We start from the raw sequence: 14,452 nt of genomic DNA on the forward strand, positions 1-14,452 counted from the left end.
CGTAAAATATGACAAAGGAGACCCCGAACTGTTGAGCAACTGAAATTGTATATCAGGCAAGAATGGCACAACATTTCTCTTTCAAAACTACAGCAGTTGGTCTCCTCAGTTCCCAAACGTTTACAGAGTGTTGTTAAAAGTAGAGGTGATGCAACACAGTGGTAAACACGCCCCTGTCCCAACTTTTCTGAAACATTTTGCTGACATCAAATTCAAAGTGAGCAAATATTTTTCAAAAAAACAATAACATTTCTCAGTTTCAACATTTGATATTTTGTCTTTGTACTATTTTCAGTGAAATCTAGGGTTTCCATGATTTGCAAATTATCACATTCTGTTTTTATTTACAGTTTGTACAGCGTCCCAACTTTTTTGGAATTGGGGTTTCTCATCATCTCATTATCTGTAGCCGCTTTATCCTGTTCTACAGGGTCGCAGGCAAGCTGGAGCCTATCCCAGCTGACTACGGGTGAAAGGCGGGGTTCACCCTGGACAAGTCACCAGGTCATCACAGGGCTGACACATAGACACAGACAACCATTCACACTCACATTCACACCTACGCTCAATTTAGAGTCACCAGTTAACCTAACCTGCATGACTTTGGACTGTGGGGGAAACCGGAGCACCCGGAGGAAACCCACGCGGACACGGAGAGAACATGCAAACTCCGCACAGAAAGGCCCTCGCCGGCCACGGGGCTCGAACCCGGACCTTCTTGCTGTGAGGCGACAGCGCTAACCACTACACCACCATGCCGCCCGGAATTGGGGTTTTATTATTATTATTATTATTATTATTAAATTTATTTTAAGGCAAAAAGTGGAAAAGAAACTCATAATAAGGTAAAAATAATTGTTAAATAACTAATAGCCCTAAATAAATAAACAAATAAACTGCAAATAATAGACAATTAATGTATGTATGTATGTATGTATGTATGTATGTATGTATGTATTTGACTTTTATTTATTAATCTCTTTATACAAGAAGATAAATAAACATTTCTCTAAAATTTTCTTGCATTTGTTTGAATTAATACTTTATTTTTATTTATTTATGTATTGTACAAATGTATTTATTTATTTGTTTGTTTGTATGTTTGCTAAAAGCATGATAAAATCTATATCACACACAGGTGTTAGGATCTCGTTTCATGACTGTTATGTTTTGTACACATGTAGCCATTGGAATACGCTATAAAATAAAAATAAAAAGCTAAATAATACACTGCGGTGGATCAAGTGCTGTTCTGAAGTCTGCATTCAGGTTTAAAGGTCAGTGTTTGTGTTTATTTATTTACAATGGTTTCACTTTTTCAAATATTTCATAGCTGCTAGGAAAATATCATGTAATAAACACTGTGTGTGTGTGTGTGTATGTTACAGTAGAACACTGAATGGGGACAGGGTGTGATGAAGGGTTTTTGTTCTGTGCCCAGCGTGTCCAGCTATCTCAGGGTTTGGATGTTAGAAATCGGACTCATTCGCTGTCAGGAAGAAGATTCATCGACGCTCTGCGGTGAAGCAGTGCAAAATGAACGCTGCTCTTTTTTTTTTCCTCGCTCAGTGACCACTTACAGTAATTGAAAAGTCAGACGGGTGGCAGTGCACAGAATCGTAGGATGTAAGAATTCACATCCCGAGACCAAAATGATTGCAGTTCTGATCCAATTAGCATTAGCGTGTGGGTATATCAGCCGCAGCGCTAATGCTCACAGCGTTCTCTGAGATTTACGCTGCTCATTTCTGGGACTTGGTCTTTCTGTGCTAATGTGGAGCACACCATCGACAGTGTGCAGTAAAAACTCCAGATTAGAAAGATTTTGTGTTCAGATATTCATAAACCTAAACCCAAGCATGTGATCAGATTTCAGGATCTGTGATTGGATAGACTTTTTTATTTTTTAATGTTCTGATGAGAAACAGTAGTCAAAACAGGAGATCACTTCTAAAGCTAACAAGTTAAAAACACATTAAATAAGCACACTGATCAGAGTGAAAATTGTTTGTGTGATTTTACGTGTTACGCACTCAGCTTCATTCTCAGATTAACGAGCTAACTGCATGAGCTCCGTACACTCAGCAGATACAGCAACAATCTCCAACTTCCTTCATTCTGAGCTTTATTTTCCTTTGTATCATCTCTAGATAGAATACGACCAACTGGAACCATGAGCATTTCACTTTTTGTTCATCAAAACGATTACGGTGGTGAACTAAAGTCATGATTGGGGAAGTGAAGAAATGTTGGACCACACGATCCACAGGACCGGTCCAAGGAACAACTCAAGACAATCACTGTCATTCATCTGGGAATTTCAGGTGGAAGTCTGTCCCTGTTCTGTTCAACAAAACTGAATACATCTCGTTCCTCAGACAGAGGGACAGACAGATGTACGGATGGACAGACAGAGGGACAGAAAGATGGACAGACAGACAGATGGATGGATGGACAGCTGTGATCTTTTGCTCGTTAATCAGAGAGAGAACAAAGATCAGCTCTGAGCTCCTCATCATCACCTCACAGCCCATAATTAATCTCAGATAAACTCGAGTACAATTCACACTAAATACTCTGAACGACCACATGACGACTCGCACAAGACGGTGAAAGAAAAAACTGTTCCACAGAGCTGGGGCTGGATTCAGGGCAAGGCAAGGCAAGGCAAGTTTATTTATATAGCACATTTCATACACAGTGGCAGTTCAATGTGCTTTACAGAAGTAAAAGCAGAACAGTAAACAATAGAAAATAAAATTACATAAAATAATTGGGGAAGAAAAATAATAAGAATTAAACAATAGTAGAAATAAAATAATAAAATGAAATAAAGTTCAAAAAAGGAATCAGCCTCGAGATTAATTATTATTATGGGTTTAACTCATAAAGCGCGCTCTTCCCGTGGCTCTTCCACGAGGATCACCAAAAATTGTCCCGCAGACACAATCTACGAGGATCACCAAATAAAATCATCCTGCAGACAAAATCTACCAGGATCACCAAAAATCGTCCCGCAGACAAAATCTATGAGGATCACATAAAGTGCGCTCTTCCCATGACTCTTCCACGAGGATCACCAAAAATTGTCCCGCAGACACAATCTACGAGGATCACCAAATAAAATCATCCTGCAGACAAAATCTACCAGGATCACCAAAAATCGTCCCGCAGACAAAATCTATGAGGATCACATAAAGCGCGCTCTTCCCGTGGCTCTTCCACGAGGATCACCAAAAATCGTCCCACAGACACAATCTACGAGGATCACAGTAACAAAGAATTAAAGTAAAAGTAAAATCATTAAAATCCAAGATTAAAAAGAAATTAAAATAAAGAAAGTAAAATAATTAAAATAAAAATTAAAAGAAATTATGTTAAAGGAAATTAATTACTTAGGTAAAAATTAATCAAGTGAAAGCATCTGAAAACAGCTTTGTCTTGAGCCTGGATTTAAAACTAACAACAGTAGGAGCGTTTTTGATCTCATCTGGAAGTTGGTTCCAAAGCTTAGCAGCATAGCAACTAAAGGCTGCTTCACCACACTTCGTTTTGACAGCTGGTATTACTAGCAAGGTTTTCTCCTGTGATCTTAGAGACCTAGTTGGTGCATATAATTGAAACATATCCAGTAGGTAGCTGGGTCCCATCCCATTTAATGTTTTAAATAGAAGAAGTAATTTAAAATCAATTCTATAGCTCACTGGGAGCCAGTGCAGAGACCTTAGGATTGGAGTGATATGGACGACCCTTTTTGTTCTTGTAAGAACCCTTGCTGCTGCATTTCAGATTAGTTGAAGCTCTTTGATGGTCTTTTTTGGAAGACCTGTGAAAAGGCTATTGCAGTAATCAACCCTACTGGAGATGAAAGCATGAATAAGTTTTTCTAGATCATGTTTTGACATGAGACCCCTGAGTTTAGAAATGTTTTTTAGGTGATAGAATGCAGACTTTTTTACCACTTTCATATGACTGTTGAAGTTAAGTTCGCTGTCAATAAGGACACCAAGGTTTTTGACAGTATCCTTTGTTTCAAGAACAGTGACAATCCTAAGCCTTTCCTCCTTTTTGCCAAATATAATTGCTTCAGTTTTATCTGCGTTCAGCTGAAGAAAATTGTGAGACATCCATTTGTTAATTTGGTCAATGCATCTATGAAGAGACTCAAAAGGGGCATAGTCATTAGGTGACATAGCTAAGTAAAGCTGAGTGTCATCTGCATAGCTATGGAAGTTTATTGAGTTATTCTTAATAATTTGTCCAAGTGGGAGCATATAAAGGTTGAATAGTAATGGTCCCAGGATTGAGCCCTGGGGAACCCCACAGTTCAAGGACACGGGTGATGAACTGTGGCCTCCAATGGCCACATAAAAAAATCTTTGTTGTAGGTAAGATTTTAACCAGTTGATTACTATACCAGTAAATCCAACCCAATGCTCCAGTTGATGTAACAGTATGGAATGATCTACCGTGTCAAATGCAGCACTTAAGTCTAAAAGCACCAAGACTGATGTTTTACCAGCATCAGAATTAAGACGTAGGTCATTCATGACTTTAGTAAGAGCTGTTTCAGTGCTATGATTGGCACGAAAACCTGACTGAAACTTATCAAAACATCCGTTTAATGTCAGGAAGGCAGTTAATTGATTGAAAACAATTTTTTCAATTATTTTACCAACGAATGGCAAATTGGATATGGGCCTGTAGTTGTTGAGTACTGAGACATCCAGGTTATTCTTTTTCAGTAGGGGTTTTACAACCGCTTTTTTCAGAGATGAGGGAAACATGCCAGTTCGTAAGGAGGTGTTGATCATCTGAAGTACCTCGTCTGATATTAGGTGAAGAACAGATTTGAAAAAGACTGTAGGTAAAATGTCCAGTTCAGATGTGGAGGAGCTGAGACTTTGTACTGTTTTTCTCAGAGTCTCAACATCAATTAAACTAAATGTTGACATTGTATTACGACCCCCTCTCTCGTTATCCAATGGTTCCAGATTTTGAAGTGTTTGCACCTGTGTGGCTATATTCATACGTATTTTATCAGGGGATAACATTTATTAGGGGAAAGATAAGAACAGAATAGAAAGGGGGAAGAAAAGAAAAGGTGTGAGAAATAAATAAATAAATAAATAAATAAATAAAGAAAGAAAGAAAGAAAGAAAGAAAGAAAGAAAGAAAGAAAGAAGTTAAGTTTGTGATGTCTGTGGTGTTTGTGGGGTTCATGGTGTTTGCAATATTTGTGTGTTTGTGTGTTTGTTTGGTGCCTCATTAACACGACTAACTGCTTCCTCTTATTCATATAAATGAACTGGTTTCACTTTAAATTTAACTATAAATATATAAAAAGTATTAAGTGTTCTGTAATAAATAAAAATTTGCACTCGTTAGTGAATTATTCACAAACAAAAATTTTGGATTGAAAGAATCAGAGGAAATGAATGTGAGAGTATTTGTTGTGAATAATGTGAAGAGTTTTGTTCTGTAAATAATCCTTTAATCCACATCTCCGAGGAGAAAGCGATGGACTTCCTGTTGCACACTGGTGTTCAGGAAGTCCGTTCTTCCGTCCTCCAGCGTCAGCGTCAGTGGGAATAAAGCTTTAAACTCGGCTCCTGTTTGGTTTCCATAATCTCACAGAACACAAGTGCAGATTCAGAGCCAAGTAACCTGATTTATTTATTCATTCATTCTTTTGTTTGTTTGTTTGTTTGTTTGTTTGTTTGTTTGTTTGTTTTTCTTTCATCTCCTGCTTTCAGATTTACTGGTTAAGACGCGCCAAAGCCCCATGTGATTTATTTTTTATTATGCGTGTGTTCAGCACACAGCAGCCCTGAGGACTGAATCAGGAATCGCTTTCCGGGCCTGATGACAAACAAAAGCTCGCACTGATCCTGCTTCAGCACGCACTGTGATTTATCTGAGAGCACCGGAGACCTCGGAGAGCCAGCCAGACACTTCCTGTGCCTCAGATGTGACTTCCTGTCCGTCCGAGGGCTTCAGGGCTTTCAGTAGGTTTTATTATGAGTGTAAGATTAGACTTGGAATGGGAGGAAGGATAGATAGATAGATAGATAGATAGATAGATAGATAGATAGATAGATAGATAGATAGATAGATAGATAGATAGATAGATAAAACAAAACGTGGGGAAAATTATCCACAAATGACTGATATTTTTACAGCTAATCATCCATCCATCCATCCATCCATTATCTGTAGCTGCTTATCCTGTTCTACAGGGTTGCAGCAGCTAATCATTCAACGAAAATAAAAATAAACATTACACATCCAGTTCATGTCTGAGATTTTTTTTTTTTTTTTGCCAGTAAATATTTATTTACTCAGTGACTCAAACAACAAAGAAACAGCATCGCCATTTTGGTGTAAAGTTACAGCTAGCATCGTGCTTTTTAAAAACAACAACAACAACAACACTACCTTAAACGATGATAGCGAGGTGTTTAATGCGCGCCTGTTAACGTTAATCGACTCGTTTGTAAACAATATCAGGAGTTATTAGTGTTCACTGAAAATGTAAGCTACTGTTCTGGAATGAAAATAACACAAATAACACTCCGCATCATTCTGTTAGAGGAAAATAATCAATGACGCTGTGGTGTGATGGAGCTGAGATACTGTTACCACCCAGAAGTTGATTATTTTCCTCTAACAGCATGTCACTGAGTGGTTTATTCCTCTTGTACTACAAAAATATACCAACAATTATTTTTATTTATTTAAAGAACGATGTCATACTTTCATCTATTTATAGTGACATTTTTACATTTTGTGAAACAAAATTAATCAACACCTTCTGACCAATCAGAATCCAGAATAAAACAGTGCAATTTCTTTCTTTCTTTTTAACAGGCAATAAAATAAGTTTTAGATGAATATAATGAGCGTGAAAAGGATTCAGCTGAACAGAACGCGAGTGCTGCAGATTTCTGCACTCTGTTTCTTTTCAGATCTAATTATCGTCGCTGTCTGAGGTGACCACTGAAGTGAGACGCTCAGAGATGAGCACATAATTAAGCAGCTATATTTGTTTTTTTCTCACAACATGATCATGCTGAGTTACAAAAACACAGCAGGAATGAAAGATACACACTGTGGGAAACAGTGTGTGTGTGTGTGTGTGTGTGTGTGTGTGTGTGTGTGAGGTATCTCTGAGAATTTAGCCAGGATTTAGCTTCTGCCCTTTTCTGATACTGTGCTAATCTGTAAGGCGCTGGCGTGGCTACGCTAGGAAAGCTAATCTAGCGTTAACACTTATACTGGGCTCAGATTGAGCAAACAAGCTTCAGACAGACAGATAGAGAGAGACAGATAGATGAGAGACAGAGAGAGAGACAGAGAGACAGATCAATGAGAGAGAGAGAGAGAGAGACAGAGAGAGAGATGGAGAGAAAGAGACAGGGAGAGAGAGACACAGACAGATGGAGAGAGAGAGAGACAGAGAGAGAGACAGATGGAGAGAGACGGACATGGAGAGAGAGAGACAGATGGCAAGAGAGACAGATGGAGAGAGAGAGAGAGAGAGAGAGACAGATGGGGAGGGAGAGAGAGAGACAGATGGAGAGAGAGACAGAGAGAGAGAGATGGGGAGGGAGAGAGAGAGAGAGAGAGAGAGAGAGACACAGATGGAGAGAGACAGACATGGAGAGAGAGACAGAGATAGAGAGAGATGGGGAGGGAGAGAGAGACAGAGGGAGAGAGAGAGACAGATGGAGAGAGACAGACATGGAGAGAGAGACAGAGGGAGAGAGAGAGAGACAGATGGGGAGGGAGAGAGAGACAGATGGAGAGAGAGAGACAGAGGGAGAGAGAGAGATGGGGAGGGAGAGATGGGGAGGGAGAGAGAGAGACAGATGGAGAGAGAGAGACAGAGGGAGAGAGAGATGGGGAGGGAGAGATGGGGAGGGAGAGAGAGAGACAGATGGAGAGAGAGAGACAGAGGGAGAGAGAGAGATGGGGAGGGAGAGAGAGACAGAGGGGGAGAGAGAGAGACAGATGGAGAGAGACAGAGGGAGAGAGAGAGATGGGGAGGGAGAGAGAGACAGAGGGGGAGAGAGAGAGACAGATGGAGAGAGACAGAGGGAGAGAGAGAGAGAGAGAGAGAGAGACAGACAGATGGAGATGACTCTTCCTCTGAAGAACCTCAGTAAAATGTTCCACTTCCCTAAAATGAAGATCTTTGTTTTAGAAATGAAGAGAAATGAAAGATAAAGAAAAGAGAAATGCCTCTTTCGATTATTAAAATGCTGTAAACGCAGATTTAGATTTTTGCAGTGAAATTTTGAGCTCCGTTTGATGTCACTTTCTGAAAAACACACAAACAATTTGAGTTAACAAAATTTCAAAAACAAAATGAACACTTGGAGAAATATTCACAAACGCGGCTCAGTGAAAGATCATAATTACTTCTCAAATCCATATTTATAGATGTGATGTTGGGGGAGGGCGGCACGGTGGTGTAGTGGTTAGCGCTGTCGCCTCACAGCAAGAAGGTCCTGGGTTCGAGCCCCGTGGCCGGCGAGGGCCTTTCTGTGTGGAGTTTGCATGTTCTCCCCGTGTCCGCGTGGGTTTCCTCCGGGTGCTCCGGTTTCCCCCACAGTCCAAAGACATGCAGGTTAGGTTAACTGGTGACTCTAAATTGAGCGTAGGTGTGAATGTGAGTGTGAATGGTTGTCTGTGTCGATGTGTCAGCCCTGTGATGACCTGGCGACTTGTCCAGGGTGAACCCCGCCTTTCGCCTGTAGTCAGCTGGGATAGGCTCCAGCTCGCCTGCGACCCTGTACAACAGGATAAAGCGGCTACAGATAATGAGATGAGATGAGATGTTGGGGGAAACACACACACACACACACGGCTGCAGAGATTAATAGATTAATGAAAGATGTTTCTTTAAGCTGTAAATCTGCTCTCACGTGACTGAGACACTGTTCAGGACAAAACGTTCAGAGATTCACACACATCGCTTCATTTACAGAGTAAACAGAGCTGCTGTGAAGTGTCCACATCTGTGTGTGTGTGTGTGTGTGTGTGTTTAATCAGACTCCCTCTAGAAGGTGTGTGTAGTGTAGTTTATATTTTACCTCGCGCACTCTTTCACAAGCTCATTGGACACTTTACTCTTCCATCACTTCTCACTCGACCTCATTAATCTTTGCTCTCCTTTTCACCTGTCTGTCTGTCTGTCTGTCTGTCTGTTCTACCTTCTGTCTGTCACTCTGTCTGTCTGTCTGCCTGTTCCACCGTCGGTCTGTCTGTCTGTCTGTCTGTCTGTCTGTTCTACCATCTGTCTGCCTGTCTGTCTGTTCCACCTTCTGTCTGTCTGTCTGTCTGTCTGTCTGTCTGTTCCACCTTCTGTCTGTCTGCCTGTCTGTTCCACCGACTGTTTGTGTCTGCCTGTTCCACCTTCTGTCTGTCTGCCTGTTCCACCTTCTGTCTGTCTGCCTGTCTGTCTATTCCATCTGTCTGCCTGTCTGTCTGTCTGTCTGTCTGTCCCACCATCTGTCTGTTTGTCTGTCTGTCTGTCTGTCTGTCTGTTCTACCTTCTGTCTGTCTGTTCCATCATCTGTCTGCCTCTCTGTCTGTTCCACCTTCTGTCTGTCTGTCTGTCTGTCTGTTCCACCTTCTGTCTGTCTATCTGTTCTACCTTCTGTCTGTCTGTTCCATCATCTGTCTGCTTCTCTGTTTGTTCCACCTTCTGTCTGTCTGTCTGTCTGTCCTACTTATCAGTAACAGTGGCACAACCCTTTAAGAGTATCTTAAGTAAAATAAAAAGTATGGTGAGAAACAGCAGGAGCAGAGCTTTAAATACAGAGTTAATGCCAACACACACACACACACACACACACACACACACACAATCTTCATGCAAAAATCTATAGCAAAGGTGTCGACCCCTTACCATCCCCTCAAGTAAAAGCAGACAATACTCAAATATTAACTCACAGATATATATATATATATATATATATATATATATATATATATATATATATATATAGTGGTGCTTGAAAGTTTGTGAACCCTTTAGAATTTTCAATATTTTTGCATAAATATGACCTAAAACATCATCTGATTTTCACACAAGTCCTAAAAGTAGATAAAGAGAACCCAGTTAAACAAATGAGACAAAAATATTATACTTGGTCATTTATTTATTGAGGAAAATGATCCAATATTACATATCTGTGAGTGGCAAAAGTATGTGAACCTCTAGGATTAGCAGTTAATTTCAATCAATCAATCAATCAAGTTTATTTGTACAGCGCTTTTAACAATAAACATTGTCGCAAAGCAGCTTTACAGAATTTGAACGACTTAAAACATGAGCTAATTTTATCCCTAATCTATCCCCAGGTTAGATGAAGGTGAAATTAGAGTCAGGTGGTTTCAATCAATGGGATGACAATCAGGTGTGAGTGGGCACCCTATTTTATTTAAAGAACAGGGATCTATCAAAGTCTGATCTTCACAACACATGTTTGTGGAAGTGTATCATGGCACGAACAAAGGAGATTTCTGAGGACCTCAGAAAAAGCGTTGTTGATGCTTATCAGGCTGGAAAAGGTTACAAAACCATCTCTAAAGAGTTTGGACTCCACCAATCCACAGTCAGACAGATTGTGTACAAATGGAGGAAATTCAAGACCATTGTTACCCTCCCCAGGAGTGGCCGACCAATAAAGATCACTCCAAGAGCAAGGCGTGTAATAGTCGACGAGGTCACAAAGGACCCCAGGGTAACTTCTAAGCAACTGAAGGCCTCTCTCACATTGGCTAATGTTAACATTCATGAGTCCACCATCAGGAGAACACTGAACAACAATGGTGTGCATGGCAGGGTTGCAAGGAGAAAGCCACTGCTCTCCAGAAAGAACATTAGCAAACTGCAGACAAGCAGCAAAGATCACATGGACAAGCCAGAAGGCTACTGGAAAAAGGTTTTGTAGATGGATGAGACCAAAATAGAACTTTTTGGTTTAAATGAGAAGTGTTATGTTTGGAGAAAGGAAAGCACTGCATTCCAGCATAAGAACCTTATCCCATCTGTGAAACATGGTGGTGGTAGTATCATGGTTTGGGCCTGTTTTGCTGCATCTGGGCCAGGACGGCTTGCCATCATTGATGGAACAATGAATTCTGAATTATACCAGCGAATTCTAAAGGAAAATGTCAGGACATCTGTCCATGAACTGAATCTCAAGAGAAGGTGGGTCATGCAGCAAGGCAACAACCCTAAGCACACAAGTCGTTCTACCAAAGAATGGTTAAAGGAGAATAAAGTTAATGTTTTGGAATGGCCAAGTCAAAGTCCTGACCTTAATCCAATGGAAATGTTGTGGAAGGACCTGAAGCGAGCAGTTCATGTGAGGAAACCCACCAACATCCCAGAGTTGAAGCTGTTCTGTACGGAGGAACGGGCTAAAATTCCTCCAAGCCGGTGTGCAGGATTGATCAACAGTTACCGCAAACGTTTAGTTGCAGTTATTGCTGCACAAGGGGGTCACACCAGATACTGAAAGCAAAGGTTCACATACTTTTGCCACTCACAGATATGTAATATTGGATCATTTTCCTCAATAAATAAATGACCAAGTATAATATTTTTGTCTCATTTGTTTAAACAGGTTCTCTTTATCTACTTTTAGGACTTGTGTGAAAACCTGATGATGTTTTAGGTCATATTTATGCAGAAATATAAGAAAATTCTAAAGGGTTCACAAACTTTCAAGCACCACTGTATATATATATATATATATATATATATATATATAGAGAGAGAGAGAGAGAGAGAGAGAGAGACAGACAGACAGACAGACAGACAGACAGACAGAAAGAAAGAGACACAGAGAGACAGAGACAGAGTGAGTTATGTGCTGTATTGTCCTAAGATCGATCTCTCTCTCTCTCTCTGTGTCTCTGCCTGTCTGTCTGTCTGTCTCTCTCTCTCTGTTCCACTGTCGATGTGGTTGTATAAACCGTCGCTGTATTGCAGTGTGTTGAACAGGAAGTGGTGACGCTACACTGACTTGTGGGATTTGTGGTCCATCAGGCTGCTGTCCAGCTCCAGGATGGCGGCTGCATGGACGATGAGGCGGCTGTTGTAGTTGATGGAGTTTTTCCTCAGTGTGAGGAGACTCTGACAGAACTTCATCCCCATCTCCTCTAACTCACGTGTCCCCGTCTGCAGGTCCTGTGGACACACACACACACACACACACACGATGCTTCTATTAATCTCTACAGTATTACAGCTCAAAAATGTGGTAAATAAAACCAGACCTTCACCTCAAGAAAGAAGTAAAATATTTATAGTCATTTATTTCAATTAAGTTCAATATTTAGATTTAAACACAGTAAAATGTAAAGATCTAATATTTCCACATATTAGAACAAAAAATGAAGGGTTAAATGAATGTGTTAAAAAAGATAACTTCTTCAGAAATGTCACAAAATCCACAAAACCACCATGACAGTTTAAAAAGAAAAAAAAACCAAAATGAAAGAAAATTGGCAATACTGAAGGAAATAATTACGAGAACTGAAGCACTGCAACGTGTGTAAATGACTCAGTATTTTCAAAAAGCTTCAGTCAAATGCAGTTTATTTAACGATTACAAACAACTCACTGTAACCATTTTTATTTTTTAAATAAAATAGTAACAGAAAAATCATCATTAAATTATTTAGGAGAAAAAATATAAGAATAATAATTACTCGGATTAAATTAAATATATATAACTTTTTTTACACATTGCATTTTAAAATTTAATTTTTTTTTTTTTTTTTTGGGGGGGGGTTCATGAAGAAAGCACTGCTTGTAATTTATAACAATGATTTTAACTAAAGTTTCATTGTGTGTTCATGAAGACGGAGCTCCATCACATCAGACCTGGAGAAGATCATTAATCCACTTTTAACCAGGAGCTTCTGAGGAAAATGATCAGCCTTAGAGCGTCCACTTATATCTCCAAAAACTGATTAAATAAACAGTGAAGAGGCAGACAGACAGACAGACAGACAGACAGACAGACAGACAATGGGATTAAATGCCTGCCAGACAGACAGACAGACAGACAGAGAGCAGAATTGAAAGACAGACAGACAGATGGACAGATGGACAGACAGCCGGACTGAAACTCAGACAAGAAGATTGAAGGGCAGACAGACAGAGGGCTTGAGTGATGGACAGACAGACAGAGACAACAAAACTGAAGGACACACAGACAATGGGACTGAATGACTGACAGACAGCAGGACTGAAAGACATACAGACAGTCAGACAGACAGACAATGGGACTGAATGACTGACAGACAGCAGGATTGAAGGACAGACAGATAATGGGATTAAATGACTGACTGACAGACAGACAGACAGACAGACAGACAGACAGACAGAGAGCAGGATTGAAAGACAGACATATGGACAGACAGACAGTTGGACAGCAGGACTGAAAGACATACAGACAGGCAGATAGTAGGACTGAAAGACATACAGACAGGCAGACAGTAGGACTGAAAGACAGACAGACAGACAATAGGACTGAATGACTGACAGACAGCAGGACTGAAGGACAGATAGACAGAGAGACAGACAGCCAACAGGATTGAAAGGCAGACAGACAGTAGGATTGAAAGACAGACTTATGGCATTGACAGACAGACAGAGAGACAGCCAGCAAGACTGAAGGACAGAGAGACAATGGGACTGAAGGACAGAGAGACAGCAGGATTGAAAGACCTTTATTATTTACTCTTTGTTCTTAACTGCAGTAAGAAGGAGAGAGAGATGAAGATCTCAGGTGAGATTTCATGGTTCTCAAGTCTTCAGTGTTCTACAGCGCAGAGAAGAATCACAATACAGAAACACCTGGGAATGCGTAGAGTAGGGGTGTACAAACTTTTGATTCATACGGTGTATATTACATTATATTTGGCAGACGATCTGATCCACAGAGACGTCCAGCACTGTTTCAGGGATTTAATCATGTGTTTTAATTGGTAAACCTTTTTGAGCCTCCGCCCTGAACACGGTGGAAAAGTGTTGATGTCTATAAATGCTTTTGGGTTCAAACAACTAAAACGGCTACAAGACCAAAAATAAATGCCCCCATGGTGGTGATGAATATTTGCGACTGTGGCCTGAGCCGCCGTGTGGTGTTTAATTCTCTCATTTTAACGGGACGCTGTCTGAGGTCGTGCTCTAATAAACGAGACATAACGACTCTAACGGGAGATGATTTTTATTTTTAGTCTCCATCAGCCCACATGCTGCTTCCCTGAAGTGAGAGACAGCGTGTAAACATGTCCAAGATCACAGAGAGGACAGCGAGCGGCGGGGAAAAGAGAGAGGGGTTCGGCATCTCTGTCGTGATTTAGCCAGGTGTTACAGGTCTTACTGGGTCAAAAAGGGGTGGAGCTAATGTTCAATCAATCA

General features: G+C 40.4%; 1 protein-coding gene across 1 annotated transcript in view; it reads right to left on the bottom strand.

The window, feature by feature from the left end:
• Window positions 1–14,452, bottom strand: part of LOC132889963 (cytosolic carboxypeptidase 4) — a 238,887-nt gene that overhangs the window by 8,602 nt on the left and 215,833 nt on the right. Inside the window, exon 24 of the mRNA XM_060926765.1 lies at window positions 12,045–12,208. Coding sequence (XP_060782748.1) covers window positions 12,045–12,208 — 164 coding nt within the window. The remainder of the gene's footprint in view (window positions 1–12,044; window positions 12,209–14,452) is intronic.

Source organism: Neoarius graeffei, chromosome 8, assembly GCF_027579695.1.
Source record: "Neoarius graeffei isolate fNeoGra1 chromosome 8, fNeoGra1.pri, whole genome shotgun sequence".
In the NCBI taxonomy this organism is placed as follows: Eukaryota; Metazoa; Chordata; class Actinopteri; order Siluriformes; family Ariidae; genus Neoarius; species Neoarius graeffei.